This window comes from Colossoma macropomum, unplaced genomic scaffold (assembly GCF_904425465.1).
Source record: "Colossoma macropomum unplaced genomic scaffold, Colossoma_macropomum, whole genome shotgun sequence".
Lineage (NCBI taxonomy): Eukaryota > Metazoa > Chordata > Actinopteri > Characiformes > Serrasalmidae > Colossoma > Colossoma macropomum.
Window position 1 is genome coordinate 26835539 of NW_023494806.1, and position 13461 is coordinate 26848999.

A 13461-nucleotide genomic window follows, 5' to 3' on the forward strand; every position below is an offset into this window, starting at 1 on the left:
AAGATATAGAAAACAAGCCTGAGGCACACCTAACCTCCTTTTACTGGATTTATTACACTTTATGTTTATTATGTTTACTTTCTGTAAAATGCTGTTGGGTACTATGTATAAATAAAATAAATTAGATATCAGAATAAACCCAATTACAATATTCACTTTCTTATCTAGTCCCTTATAAAACAGCCCCTGGTGTTTTTCAAGGTGTTTAATAATGTACATGATATGAATGTCAAGATGATTAATAATGTACATGATGTAAATGCATCAATGTTACAAGCAGAAACAGAAACTGTCCTCAGGAAAGAAGAACAGGAACGCTTTGTTCTTTTCAGTTTTGTATTGTAGGCATTGGTAGACATGGTCCAAGGCTATTCGCATTCACATTAGCAATGTACAAATAGCTGATATGACACCTTGTTAGTGTAGGGATCAGAGCCCAGAATCATGGCACAATACAAAAAAAAAGCCACATATTGCAACACTGCAAGCATGTTTTAAGGCAAGAAGAACACTATAAAGCTTCATCTCACACATTTTCCAACAACATTTAAGTGTCCAAGGTTTTGTGAGACGAGATAAGAAAAGTGGGGAGTTTGTGCTTCATTTAAACAATGTTTTAAAAGACTTCAGCATCAAGTTCACTGTCTCTGCACTGAAACTGAAACTACAGCTTCTCCTCTGAGGCTTTTTGAATATATCATACTGTCAAGTGGATAACGGATTAACAAAAAAGTGCATCAGTGTTAGTATAATAAAATATACACCCCAGTTTTCCAGTTCTCCAGCAACAAAGCATATTTAAATAAAGCCTGTCAAATTTACTGACACAAAAAAAACTTGAACAAACAGTAGCCTTGTGGAGCATTTTGGAACACACTTCTTAAAATCCTAAAAGCATCCATCCATAATATATCTGCTGCATGAACTTCTGACTTCTGAGTGCATTAAATAAGCATGTAATTGATTCCCCAGTCAGTCCACCTTGAAAGTGCATGCTTAAATAACAGCATGGAAATCAGGGAAAATAAGTGTCTGGGAGAGATGGGGTAGAGAACTTTAGGCCAGTTTAGTTCTCCTTATATGATATGATGCATGCTCCAACTATCTGAACGTTACACAGTGCATTTGACACTGAGAAATTTAAAGCAGTGTGCTTTCTCTCTCACTCATTCTGTCTCTCATATGTCAGACTCCAAAGATACATGAAGGCCAGTTCATGATGATCCTGAAACAGTCATTGGTCATAAATTGGTCAAACTGGAGCAAATCAAATAAAATGTGCATGTGACAGTGTAAATCTATAAAATGCATTTGCATACAGGATCTGTCAGTGTTCCTCGTGATTATATGGCACTACTTACAACTTCACCGAATGTCCCTAAACAGTCCATAAAATCTTTAAAATACTACAATGATATTAACAACTGAATATATACAGTTGTATGCAAGTTTTAGGCGCTCCTGGTCAAATTACATGTTTTGTTGATTTGTGAAAATAAGTTAACACATCCTCAACAGAGAGCACACGTCTGCACTTTTAATGCACAATTACAGTTTATTTTCTTTATCTATCTTATTTTGATATGTTAAACCCAGCAAACACATAGAAATTGTGCACTTAAATATGCAGAAAATGTTATTTTTGAGGGTTCAAGCTTTTGCATATGATTGTATCTAACAACTATAATTAGAATTTGACTTGTGTAACATTTTGACAGATGTTGCCTTTCTGTATCTGGTTCTTAGTAGCCAATATTTTCAATGTTTGCCATTTATATGGCTCAAAACAACACTGAAAACGAGACAATTCTAAATGTTATTATGTGTACGGAGAGGAAAGAAGAAAAGGACGAAGAAAAGAAGACAGAAAAATGCCACACAGACACTAGTTACCTTGATACTTGGCTTGTAACTGCATTGCAGCTTTAAAGATTTTCTTTGCCATTGCTTCCATTAATTATACAAGATTTCCTGACAAAGGTTCCAGGCAAAAACCCAACCACAGCACTACTGACCCACTGATTTGCTTTTCAGACCTCAGAATCTTCTCTTTCACCTTGCCATGCTCATTCTCAGGGTCTTCAGCAGTGCGTCTTAGTAGGCTCGTCTCTTTGCCTTGGTGACCAGTCTGTGATTCAGACCTCGCTAGCGAATGATGTCCAGATAGTGGAGATCAGCATAGAGTGAGTTGATGAGCAGGGATAAAAGGCGGTTGCTGTCTCGGAGGCAGTGTCCGGGGTACTTAATGAACTGACAGGCTTGGCTCAAAGATGGCTGCAGCTCTGAGTACTGCTTATTGCCCGCCATGGCTTCCAGCACTGCTAAGGCCTGAGGACACAAAGGGGTGGATAGCAGGCATTTACAGTGACAGCAGAAGTAATAGGAATCCTTTACTTAAAAGTAAAGGCCTTTGCCTTGAAAATGGATCTGGAAAATGTTAGCATTTAATGTTATCTTGATTTAAGGAATGTAATGAACAACATAGCCTGGTGTATTTCCAGATAACCCAAGCAAAACATCTACTTTTTTTGTAACAGTTTAGCTCACTCTGGTAGACAATGGTCTATAACAAAAGTTCTAAACTTATGCACACTATTTTCCACCCTAAATTCACTGCATGAGGTAGATTTCTTTTCTGAAAATGTTTTGGGGTAAATACTAAAATGCCTAAAAGAAATATTAAATCTTTGTTATTTTTAGTCTTTAGTCAGTTTAGTTAGTCTTAACAATTATTTACAGTAAATACTGCTACTTCAGCTGCAGTAGTACAGCCAATGTACTGTTACGTTCCAACACTGCCTACACAAATCCTTTAGATCTGAAAATTAAACACTGGTACAGAATTTAGGCCTCAGCAGATGAGGCTCTTACCTGTTGGGCTTTAGCAGACAGCTGCAGCTCTGTTCCTGGGTGAATGCGTAACTGGCTTTCTGACGGGACCTGCACCAGGAGGAATGCTGACATGCTACGAGCAACAACTCGAAATCTGCGATGGATATAAAACAAGCTGTCTTTTACATTTCATATATTCCAAGTTTATTCCAAGTTTGTTCATTTGAAGAAGGTAAACATTGGGCCTGTTTCATCAGCTTTTTCCAAAAACAAAGGACCTTGATCCTGAAACACTAAAACCCTGTATGACAATGGCCCAAAAGCACATGCACACTTGTTATTGTGTACTCTAGTAAGCCTTAATTATATCAAACATAATGGCATAAGTCATTACAATGAACAATAATGGTAACATGACAGTTATTTACTGGACATAATCTGTCATGACAACTCAGGACAGCACATGGCATCTGCCATGACATTTTATGTCAACGGTAGCATGGTTCAAGTAGAGTGTTTCCTGAATAAGAGATAACATATTGTGATAATAATAATGATACTTTAAATAAAAGCAAAGTATAAAGCTCAAAACCCTTTTTCCATTTGTTATGGCAAGGTAATGGCCATTTATATACGGTGTTCTTAAACATCTTAAGGCTGTAGCTATAGCATTAACTTGATAACATTTGTGAAATGATGCCTAGTTAGTTATAGTAGCCTTAACCAGCAGTGGCAGTGCCAAATAAAAACAAAATGTCATTATGCCAGCCACAGTGGGGTTTCATTTTGCACTGTAACTGTATCCTCTGCATAAAAATTGTTAATCATGCAGGCTTCTAAAGATCAGCCAGCCATCTTAATATGCCTAACTGTTAGATGAAACCACATATGATAGACTACTGACCCTTTCAAACTGTGATGTGCCCTTTAAACTGTTAAAATCTGCTGCCAGAGTAGCTAAAGGTAGATTAAACAGGAGAAATAGACTGTGTTTATGTGAATCTGAAAGGGTTAAAGACATCAATTAATGACAAAAACAAAGTAAATCGAATCTTGCTCTCATTTTAAAAACACTGTCCACAACATGATGTCATGTAGTAAACCTTCTCACCTATTAGAGAGGGGGGACTTCTTTCCCAGGCCAATGGCTCCCAGAATGCCTGAGTTGAGCCTCTCCTCTCCCAGCTGGACAAGGCTTGTCTGGAAGGTCATCAAAGAGAGTATCAGTGTGTCCAGCCCACATGGGTCCCCCTGATCCACTTGAACCTGCAGCAGGCGCAAGGCTTTGTGCCACCACAGGAACAGCTTGGCCTCGTCTGCTGGACCACTGTAGTTACATTCAAATAATCATACTCTCACATATCATTTGTATACCTTTACACATTTCTAAAATGATTTTAACTAATTAAATGCATTTTATTAGATATATAAGTATACAGGGTTTATTACAGAAAAGCACTTGCAAGGGCATATAAAAGCCAATTTTTTAAACATAATTGTATAATCCAAAATCATAACACTAAACAAAAATCATAGTGCTAGATATGATGACACTAACAAAAAATAACAAAAACAAGGCTAGAAAAAAAGCATTGAGAGATATGGTAAATATGGCAAAACTACAATGCATTTATGCTGGTCAAAGTCTACCTAGGAAAGACTTGGTTGATCCAGGAGTTGAGCAGCACTAGAGTTCTCTTCTCATTGAGCAGGGTCTGCTCCATGTTGAGCTTCTGAAGGACGTATACATAGAGGGTGAGGTAGCTGCCCAGTGCCAGGCTCTCCTGGATGAAGTCCTCCACTGTTAGCTCAGGAACCTGGAGAGAGACCAGGATGGGCCCCCAGCCAGAGTACTGATCCACACAGCCACCTGAGAGAGAGACATTCACAAGAATATAGCAAATACAACAGTTTTTCAATTATTCAGAATGTCTATTATATCTGGCATGACCCAAATGGCTTAAAGATTAAAGAGACATCAATTCTCTATGCTGACAGAAAACTACCATCAGTGAAGTAAGACAATATGCAGGCCTCAGTGGTGCGGGTCATATGGCGCACAGAGGCCAGGCATGTACAGGCAGCTGTGAGCAGTGGCAACACCAGTGGGCCCCGGGCCCTTTTCTCCACCCAGGAATGAAGCTTGGCTCCAAGCCCCTCTGCCGTGGATACACTTGCTCCATTGAGCAGAGTTAGCATTTCAGCGAACAGACTGCAGGTGGCCATGTGTCTCTGCTGCAGGTCTGTTTCTACAAAAAAGGAAAGGATACTGCAGTTAACTTTATTGAATTTTACAGATGGAATGATAAATGAGAGGTTCCACAGGGGTCAATCTTTAGACCATTAATGTTGTCAAGATTACATGACTGTTTGATACATGTATTGCGTAAGGGCAAGGATACTGTATTTACCTATTGAATTTTACTGAAAGAATGATAAATGAGGGGAACCACAGGGGTCAACCTAATTTTCTCAATACAAGATTATTCAATATGTTTTCCCCAGTTTAGAATTATCAGGTTCAACTTTATAGAAAGTAAAAGCCAAAAATCCTGTTTTATTTCCTTCGATAGCTTAAACTAAACTTAAAACGGTATGCCTAAATGTCCGTAAATGACATCTAATGTTGTAAATGACGTCTAATGACGTCTAAAAAACCTGAATGATCATCTTTTCTGAGGCAAAAGGGATCTGTGCTTTGATGAAGCAAAAAGAAAGATGTCTTCCCTCACCAGGGGGGTTGAAAATGACAATGCACTCCAAAAGTCTCTCCATCTCTGTCTCTAGGGAGGCCAAGCTGATGTTGCCATTTTGATCCAGAGATGTCAGAAACTGTACCATCAGATGGAGGAAGGCCTGGCACTTTAAAGTCATGTCCTAGAAGACAAGATGAATAGGTTAGGTCAAAATGTCCAGAGGAAACAATAATGTTTAAGTTTTTACATCCTTGGGGATGAATAATGCTAACCTTATGATGTAATCCATCTAGAGTGGATCCAAAGCCAGCAGCCATTTTGAGGAGTTTGATAACTAGCTGTGAAGATGTGTCTCGGTTGAGAACAAGAGAAGCTGGGTAGTGTGTGTTCACATAGACTGTGACATTTTGGTAGGAACAGAAGTCTACTAAGTGCCAGGGTAGAGAGGTTGACTGGCCAAGCAGACTCAAAAGGGAGGATTCCTACGGAAGAAGAAGAACAAAACAAACATAAGCTCTTCAACTCTATTTTTGGGACCGTAGGAGACCAGATATTGATATGGAAATGTCCAGTTTACTGGGAGGTTTGTGTTGCAGGTTGTGATATACACTCACCAAGCACTTTATTAGGAACACCTCCTTGTATCTACACACACTGTCTATTTTATCAGCTCCACTTACCACTATTTTATCACTTAACACAGTGGTGGTGGTGTGTTACTGTGTGTGTTGCACTGTAATGACTGCATCAGACACAGCAGTGCTGCTGGAGTTTTTAAACACTTCAGTGTCATTGCTGGACTACAAACAGTCCAACAACCAAAAATATCCAGCCAACAGTGCCCTATGGGCAGCATCCTGTGATCACTAATGAAGGACTGAAGGATGACTAACACAAACTGTAGCAACAGATGAGCTATCGTCTCTGACTTCACATCTCCAAGGATGACCAACGAAGTAGGAGAGTCTAACAGAGTGGACAGTGAGTGGACACAGTTTTTAAAAACTCCAGCAGCACTGCTGTGTCTGATCCACTCGTGCCAGCACAACACACACTAACACACCACCACCACCACGTCAGTGCAGTGCTAAGAATGATCCACCACCCAAACAATACCTGCTTTGTGGGGGTCCTAACCATTTAAGAACAGGGTGAAAGGGGGCTAACAAAGTAGGCAGAAGAACATACTGATCACAATCTGTAGCTGTAGAACTACAAAGTGCACCTATATGGTAAGAGGAGCTGGTAAAATGAACAAAGAATAGAAACAAGAAGGCATCCCTAATAAAGTGCTCAGGGAGTGTATCCAGTCCTTTCCTGATGCTGCAGGGATAAGTGCATGAGTGCATGAATATCAGGATGTTGAGATCATGAAGGTCACCATAAGCTGGCTATTAAGTCAGTCTTTGGCAGATCACAATTTCAGGTGGCAGTATGTCTATGACTTGATTTGCTGAGTGAGTCCAAGTGTGAAATTCCCTGTGGAATTCTTGCTAAGAGTGTATTTGATAAACGGAAGCTGCTAATAAAGTAAAGGTTTCCACATTAAACACTGGTATTTAACAACTGCTTTGGCATGTTAATGATGATTACATGGTACAGCGCAGTACATGCTACATATACAACTTTGTTGACAAAGTTATAAGTTTGATGACAAAGTACAGGTACTAGTAGTATCTTCCATGCTATATTTTATGTGTGAACAGCTTCACAGCTCTTGATAAAGGTCTCAGTGGTCTATGACAGAGTTCTCAACTCCAGCACTGACTGCTAATACTCCTGTATGATAATGATACACAGTGAGCATCATTATGTGGACAATTTTTTTAAACTGTATTTTTGATGATGGTTTTATTTTAAATTTTGTAAACATATATACCCCATTTGAAAAAAAAATATATGACAATAAAAACATTTTAAAAACGTCAATTTTAAAATGCAACATTGTGATATTGTGAACAGTGATAAAACATTAGGCAATTATCACAAACATTTTTAATACTGGCACATGCCTATGTATAATTATGAAAAATAAATAGTCAAATGGTCTGTTTTACTGAAATTGATATAATCCTATCACTAATGATTACTAATGATAGCATAACTACTCACAGGCTTGTTGAGAAGATGGTCCTCTTTAGCCAGGAAGACCATCAGGTAGAGAAGGTAGACCACCATTGTCTGGGCACTAGCGCTGGGCTCGGGGCTCAGGGCATCACTTAATGAGCTGACCCAGTTGACTTCACACAGGACTTCACCCATGAAAAGGAAACAGCTCTTCGGACTTCCTCTTTCCACCTGGAGAACACAGACTGAGGCTTATGACAAGTGGACAGTTCATGATCCAAGTTTATAACTGAGGAAATGCATTTTCAATATTTACCAGGTGCACAAGAGCGGAGACTCACTTGTTCTACAGTATTTTAGTGCTGAGATGGCATGAGACGATAATGAGCTGATGATACTACACTAAGGGAGGTAACAGCAAGTGGAAATAAATTTGGGCTCCCAAGTTAGAGCATAACTGGCCTCTTTCTCTGCTCTTTATTATTCAACGCAGGTGTCTGCTGCACATTTGGTTTATGTAGTTTTTGCAACAGCTTAAGTGCACAAAATTACATATGTTTTTTTGGTGAGACATTTTGCAGAAATACATGATCCGGTACCTTCACTTTTGCCACCACTTAAGCCAAAAATTCTTAAAATGAAACAGAATCGGAAGTTAGCTTTCTCCTCCGAGAACCAAATGAAGTTCCTTCATGTAACTTGGAAGAAGCACATGCTAATCTTCAACCTCCCAGCACTGTATGATGGGGGAGACTTAGATAGCAGGGTGTAATTGGACATGACTAAATTGGGGAGGAAAAATCCAGAAAAAAGAGAAAGAAATACACTCTTGTTTGAGACGCACTTGAAATGTTTGAGCTGCACATTTGGCTTACGTAGTTGCTGACACTGTGTTAGCTATAAAACACACTGTGTTATCTATAAAAATGAACAAAAGTACCTCGCATAGCTAAAATCAGTTGTAACAGTCTTTATGAACCCTAAATTTTGTCAGTACATTTGTCCATTTTTATAGACAAGTCTATTAGATGTGATTTAAGCACTAAGTTTGCGTAACCACAGCAGGCTTCTATTGTTTGTTAACCACATTAACCTTGTAGCTCCTATACAAAATTAAAAAAGCAAATTAAAGAACCTTGTCTTGGGTTATCGACTATGTTTGGGTAAAGGAAGGTTTTCACACCTTTGTTTGCTGAAGTTCACATCAAAATGAAATTTTTTATTCGGATAGACTGGTTGCACACTGCAACAGCTACAGTGCACCAAATTACATGTGTTTTTTTTTGGTCAGAGATTTTGCAGAAATACATGCTCTGCAACATTCACATTTGCCACCATTTAAGCCAAAAAACTCCTACTTTTTTTTTTACAATGTGTATCACAATCAGAATATATAGAATGTATGCACAATAAGACCTTATGTGATATCTGTTTATTTATGATCGGTTAGTAAAAGTGAAATTAATTATGTTTTGGTGGCATTAGGTCACTGATACTTGGTACATTCCACATTCCATGTGCCAAAATCAAAAGCACTGCTACATTATTTTACTGCTTGTCTGCCACTATTAACAGCAGGTCATGTTAAAGGAGTGTCTATGAGTGTCTGTCAAGAGTCAGGCATTAAACCAGCCAGATTATGCGGGCAGTACAGTGCTGACATGCTGCTAAAAGAAGACAAAAGCATGCTTGAGAGCATAACAGGCCTCACTTTCTCTAAGCATTTGATTTTGTCATATGGACTGTGGAAAATATTTTTAGTAAATTGGCCCAGACATCAGTGACCTTTAAAATTACATGTAATGAAACTGATGATCATAAGTAAGGTTTATTTTTATTACTGTGATTGTGATACATGTAGACATTAGCATCTTTATTTTCAAGCAACATAACTGGGTATAATAATATATCTTATCAAGAATGTAAGTGAGGGATAGATCTGGATTTATAATGACAGGCTCATGAAAGTTTAAATAAAATAGGTTGTTTAATGGAGACAAAGTGAAAGTAACTAAGTACTGGTATCCCTGCCAAAGAACACCCACATGTATAATTTGGTGCACTTTAGCCACTGCAATGTGAAAACTCTGGTGCCAACTTTGGCAAACAAATGAGGTTTGAAAACAACCTTAATCTCTAGAATCCACCAAAGGGCAATGACTTTCAGCAGTTATAACACCTCACTTTAAAGATGAACCAATGAATGAATGATTAGATGGTGTGTGTGTGATATTTTTAGACAGCATGCCATCACACTCTTCAGCTTTCTCAGGAGGGTAATGCTTGCTCTAAATCATGAGTGTGCAAGTCTCTCACATTAAAGAACTGGTTCATGAGGGCCTGGTCTGGATGGAGGTCCTTCCACGGCAGACGACTGTATTCAGCATGATAGGTGTAGAGCAGGTACTCAGGCATCTTAGGGGAGGTACAGGTCTCACAGTAGTGCATGAGATGGAGCCATAGGGCACCTCTTTGTCCTGGCAACAAGCGATCTGCTCCAAAATGAAAAGGTTAAAGCTAGTCTTTATGCATGCCACAACAACTTGCTAAAGTTTAGTGATTCAGCAAGACTGCATGACTAAAAAGTAGTGTGATATATTTGATAAAGCTTCCCACCTTTGAATTTGTCATGCAAGGTCTTAGCCAACTGTGTATACAGAGTAACTACACTGACTGCTACTGTGGTATCAGATTCAAGCCACGGAGAACAGCGAGGGTTGCTGTGATAAGAAAAGAATAAAAAAAGCATATGCAAGTGTGTAAGACATTACATTAGTCATCACTTCAGTTCTCACTTATGTAACAGTGAGTAAGCAAAAGTAGCCCATACCTTGCATTGTCTGTGTCCAGAACTAGAATCCAGGGCCTGAAGAGTTTAGCCATTTTTGAATGGAGGTCCTGAAGAACTACATAAAAGATAGTGATAGAAAGGATAAATAGCAACACCAAAAATATCAACACATTACCACAGGAATGAAAAAGCAACAAGAAAAAACAGACAATTCTCCAATGACCTTAATAGAACATAGAAATAAATGTGTGCTTAACCATAATAGCAACTTCTGTTAGTGGCTACATAGCATACAGCCTGCAAGGTAACTGAGCAATACAGCTGAAACTCTTAGCAATGTTTTATTACACAAAGTGAGTTGCTTGAAAATGACCTGAAACCATTCTCATTTTAAAATATTTATTGTCTGTGATGAGGGATATTGTAATCATGACCTTCTTTAGTACTATTTGGACAGGATTAGTTTTATAGAGAGGTGGCATAATGCAATTTTACTATAGGACGTCTATGATGTTTATGAACAACTGATGCAGGATAAGAAATCTCTGCATAAATTAAAGAGATAGGAGTGACTACCCAATTTCCACACTGCTTTCACCAAAAAAAGTAAAAAGATTTAATTTACACATGAATTTATTTACCGTAAGCATCAATGTGCCTGCCTTAAGTGAATGTAGTATGTCATTAGCATTGTCATTTGCATGGGAATTTACGGTCAGGGTCACTGCATAAAATACATTTTTTCTGCATTTTACTTGCTTTAATATTTAGACTTAGAGTACACATAAGGTAGGCCAATACAGAGTCATAAAGTTTTCTGCATTTGGTGTTTGCATATTATCACAGCACTCTAAGAAATTACAGTTCTAAATAACGTCTCTGCTGAATCAAACCTACTATCATTCAAAACACAAAATAAAAACTAAGTTAACATAAAACAGTATGTCATTAGTTTACCTTTAATCAATCTTGCACTCCCCAGTGGCTCCTTGCTGCAGTTGTTCAGCTCCAGATCAATGAGGTAACTGATGAGAAACTCAAAGAACATCTTGACTTCCTCAATGTATGGTCTCCATTTAGAGAGGAGGCCAAAACTGCGAAAGTCTCCTTTGGACAGACGGAGCTTTAGAAAGTAGTTTGACAGCCACTCTATCGTTTCTTCAACCTGGAACAAAACATGCAGTGCTCACATTAAATAATACAATTAAACAATTAAATCGTGAATAAGTGCATTTTGCTAAGTGTTAACCAAACAGGTATATTATTTATTCAGTGATCATTAGGTAAATTGTTTTTTCTGTATACTAAAACTCCAGGGGGATATGTGAATGTAGAGTGTTACCTGTTGATGGGAGAGGAAGATGGAGTGTGTGGATGAAGGTCTGGATGCTTTCTTTTTAGAATCAGGGCAGCAGCCGAGCACTCGCAGGGAAGCCCTCCAGCAATCTGCGCTGAGAAGCTGCTCTGAGGAGCCTGTCATGAAGAAATAGCCAGGGTCAAATTTATCCCTAATCTATAATCTTGGGTGATCTGCCAAAAACAGACACAATCAATACATAAAGGGCTGGATAATTATCTGAGGAGTTGGATCAGGTGTGTTAGAGCAGGGAAAACACAAGAGGGGAACCCTTGGGTCCTTCTATGCCTTCAGAGAAGGTCTAATGATACATGATACATGACAATGATAAAATACATTTCTGTAATAGTTGGTACTTTTTATTGCATAGAATCATAATGCATGTTGTATTCAATCTCTGCAAGGACTGTGACAGTAATCTTAATTCACTTAATTCACTCCACATGCATGCGTTTATACAATTATCTGACGAAGCTAATTAGTTGATGCTGATTATGAAAAAATGTTGACGCACTGTTTTACCATGAATGTGGGAAAAGGAAAAAGCAAAAAAAAATAAATAAAAAAATTTTGCTTTAAAATGTTTATGCAATACACACAGTCATTCAGACAGACTGCAATTTTACAGGAAGCGGTAAAGAAATATCCTTCTTTTGCTTTTGTTGTACCATAAAAAGAGATCACTGCAGATGGAGGGTAAAGTAGAGGAGTCGAAGAAGGCAATTAAATAACGTTAGCTGATTTACTGAATAGCGGATGACAGTTTATTTAATTATAGAAATTACTGTTAGTTGCACTACTTTATTGCAGTTTTACATAACTCTTTTTTGCTCTTTAGAGTACTTACTCTTCGTGAGGAGCCGGAGGAAGTCACTGTAGTGGTCAGGAAACTGGTAGACCAGTAGCTGGGTCCAGTGTTTGCAGAAGAGGTTAAAGGGCATGAGGACCTCAGGCTCAGGCTCCAGGCCACAGGCTGTGAGGGCCAGGTGAATGAGCTCCATCAGACGGCTCCGTTCAGGAAATCGAGGCTGAGCAGCAGACAGCCACTGTGTCAGGTCAAACTGCAAGAAAAAAGAAAGGGAAGATAATGATATTCATTAATACATGAACATGATGCACTGCTTCATCCGGTATACTGCTTAAACTTTTTCTTAAGGTATGACTTTTGTCATTACCGCTACACCAGTATGCCACAAATAAACACAAATAACACAATATACACACAGTGCAGAACATACTAATTCACCTCCTGTATAGGGAGTCGCAGCCTGAGGTAAGTTAGACCAGAATGTTGTCAAGGAGCATCAAGTAATGAGTTAATGAGTTAGAGAGGGAAAAGAGAGTGAAAGGAAAATCTGGGCTCTTGGGGTTAGCTGTTAACCTTTAGCCTAGAATAGAGGCCAGTCGGCTTTCTGTATGCACCGCCTACAGCACCCGTTGCTCAGCCAGCTGCTTCCAGTGATGCTGTGGTCTCAGGCTACAAGCTCAGACTCTCCATATCTTCTCAGTTAATACTGATGGCATTAATGGCTTGTAATATTTACCAAACTCCAGTGTTTGGTACAAGAGTCTGACGCTGGTAGATGAAAGTCTGAGTGTAGGAGACGCATGTACAACATAAATGACTTGAGAAATTCTGATGAAAAACGACACTGAGCACCGTTTTCGCGGGGCTCAGGGAAGCCGCTGTGTGCTTGCATGCAGTCACCTTTACTTTG

At 38.8% G+C, this 13461-nt stretch overlaps 1 protein-coding gene across 1 annotated transcript in view; it reads right to left on the bottom strand.

Annotated features, from left to right (window-relative positions):
* Window positions 1–1534: 1534 nt before the first annotated feature.
* Window positions 1535–13461, bottom strand: part of epg5 (ectopic P-granules autophagy protein 5 homolog (C. elegans)) — a 43533-nt gene continuing 31606 nt past the window's right edge. Inside the window, exons 32-45 of the mRNA XM_036598203.1 lie at window positions 12591–12804; window positions 11729–11859; window positions 11344–11551; window positions 10426–10501; window positions 10212–10315; window positions 9912–10087; window positions 7641–7826; window positions 5801–6010; window positions 5565–5709; window positions 4839–5081; window positions 4483–4702; window positions 3944–4159; window positions 2872–2986; window positions 1535–2328 (exon numbers count right to left, since the gene is read on the bottom strand). Of these exons, the coding sequence (XP_036454096.1) occupies window positions 2146–2328; window positions 2872–2986; window positions 3944–4159; window positions 4483–4702; window positions 4839–5081; window positions 5565–5709; window positions 5801–6010; window positions 7641–7826; window positions 9912–10087; window positions 10212–10315; window positions 10426–10501; window positions 11344–11551; window positions 11729–11859; window positions 12591–12804 (2427 nt within the window). The 3' untranslated portion in view covers window positions 1535–2145. The remainder of the gene's footprint in view (window positions 2329–2871; window positions 2987–3943; window positions 4160–4482; window positions 4703–4838; window positions 5082–5564; window positions 5710–5800; window positions 6011–7640; window positions 7827–9911; window positions 10088–10211; window positions 10316–10425; window positions 10502–11343; window positions 11552–11728; window positions 11860–12590; window positions 12805–13461) is intronic.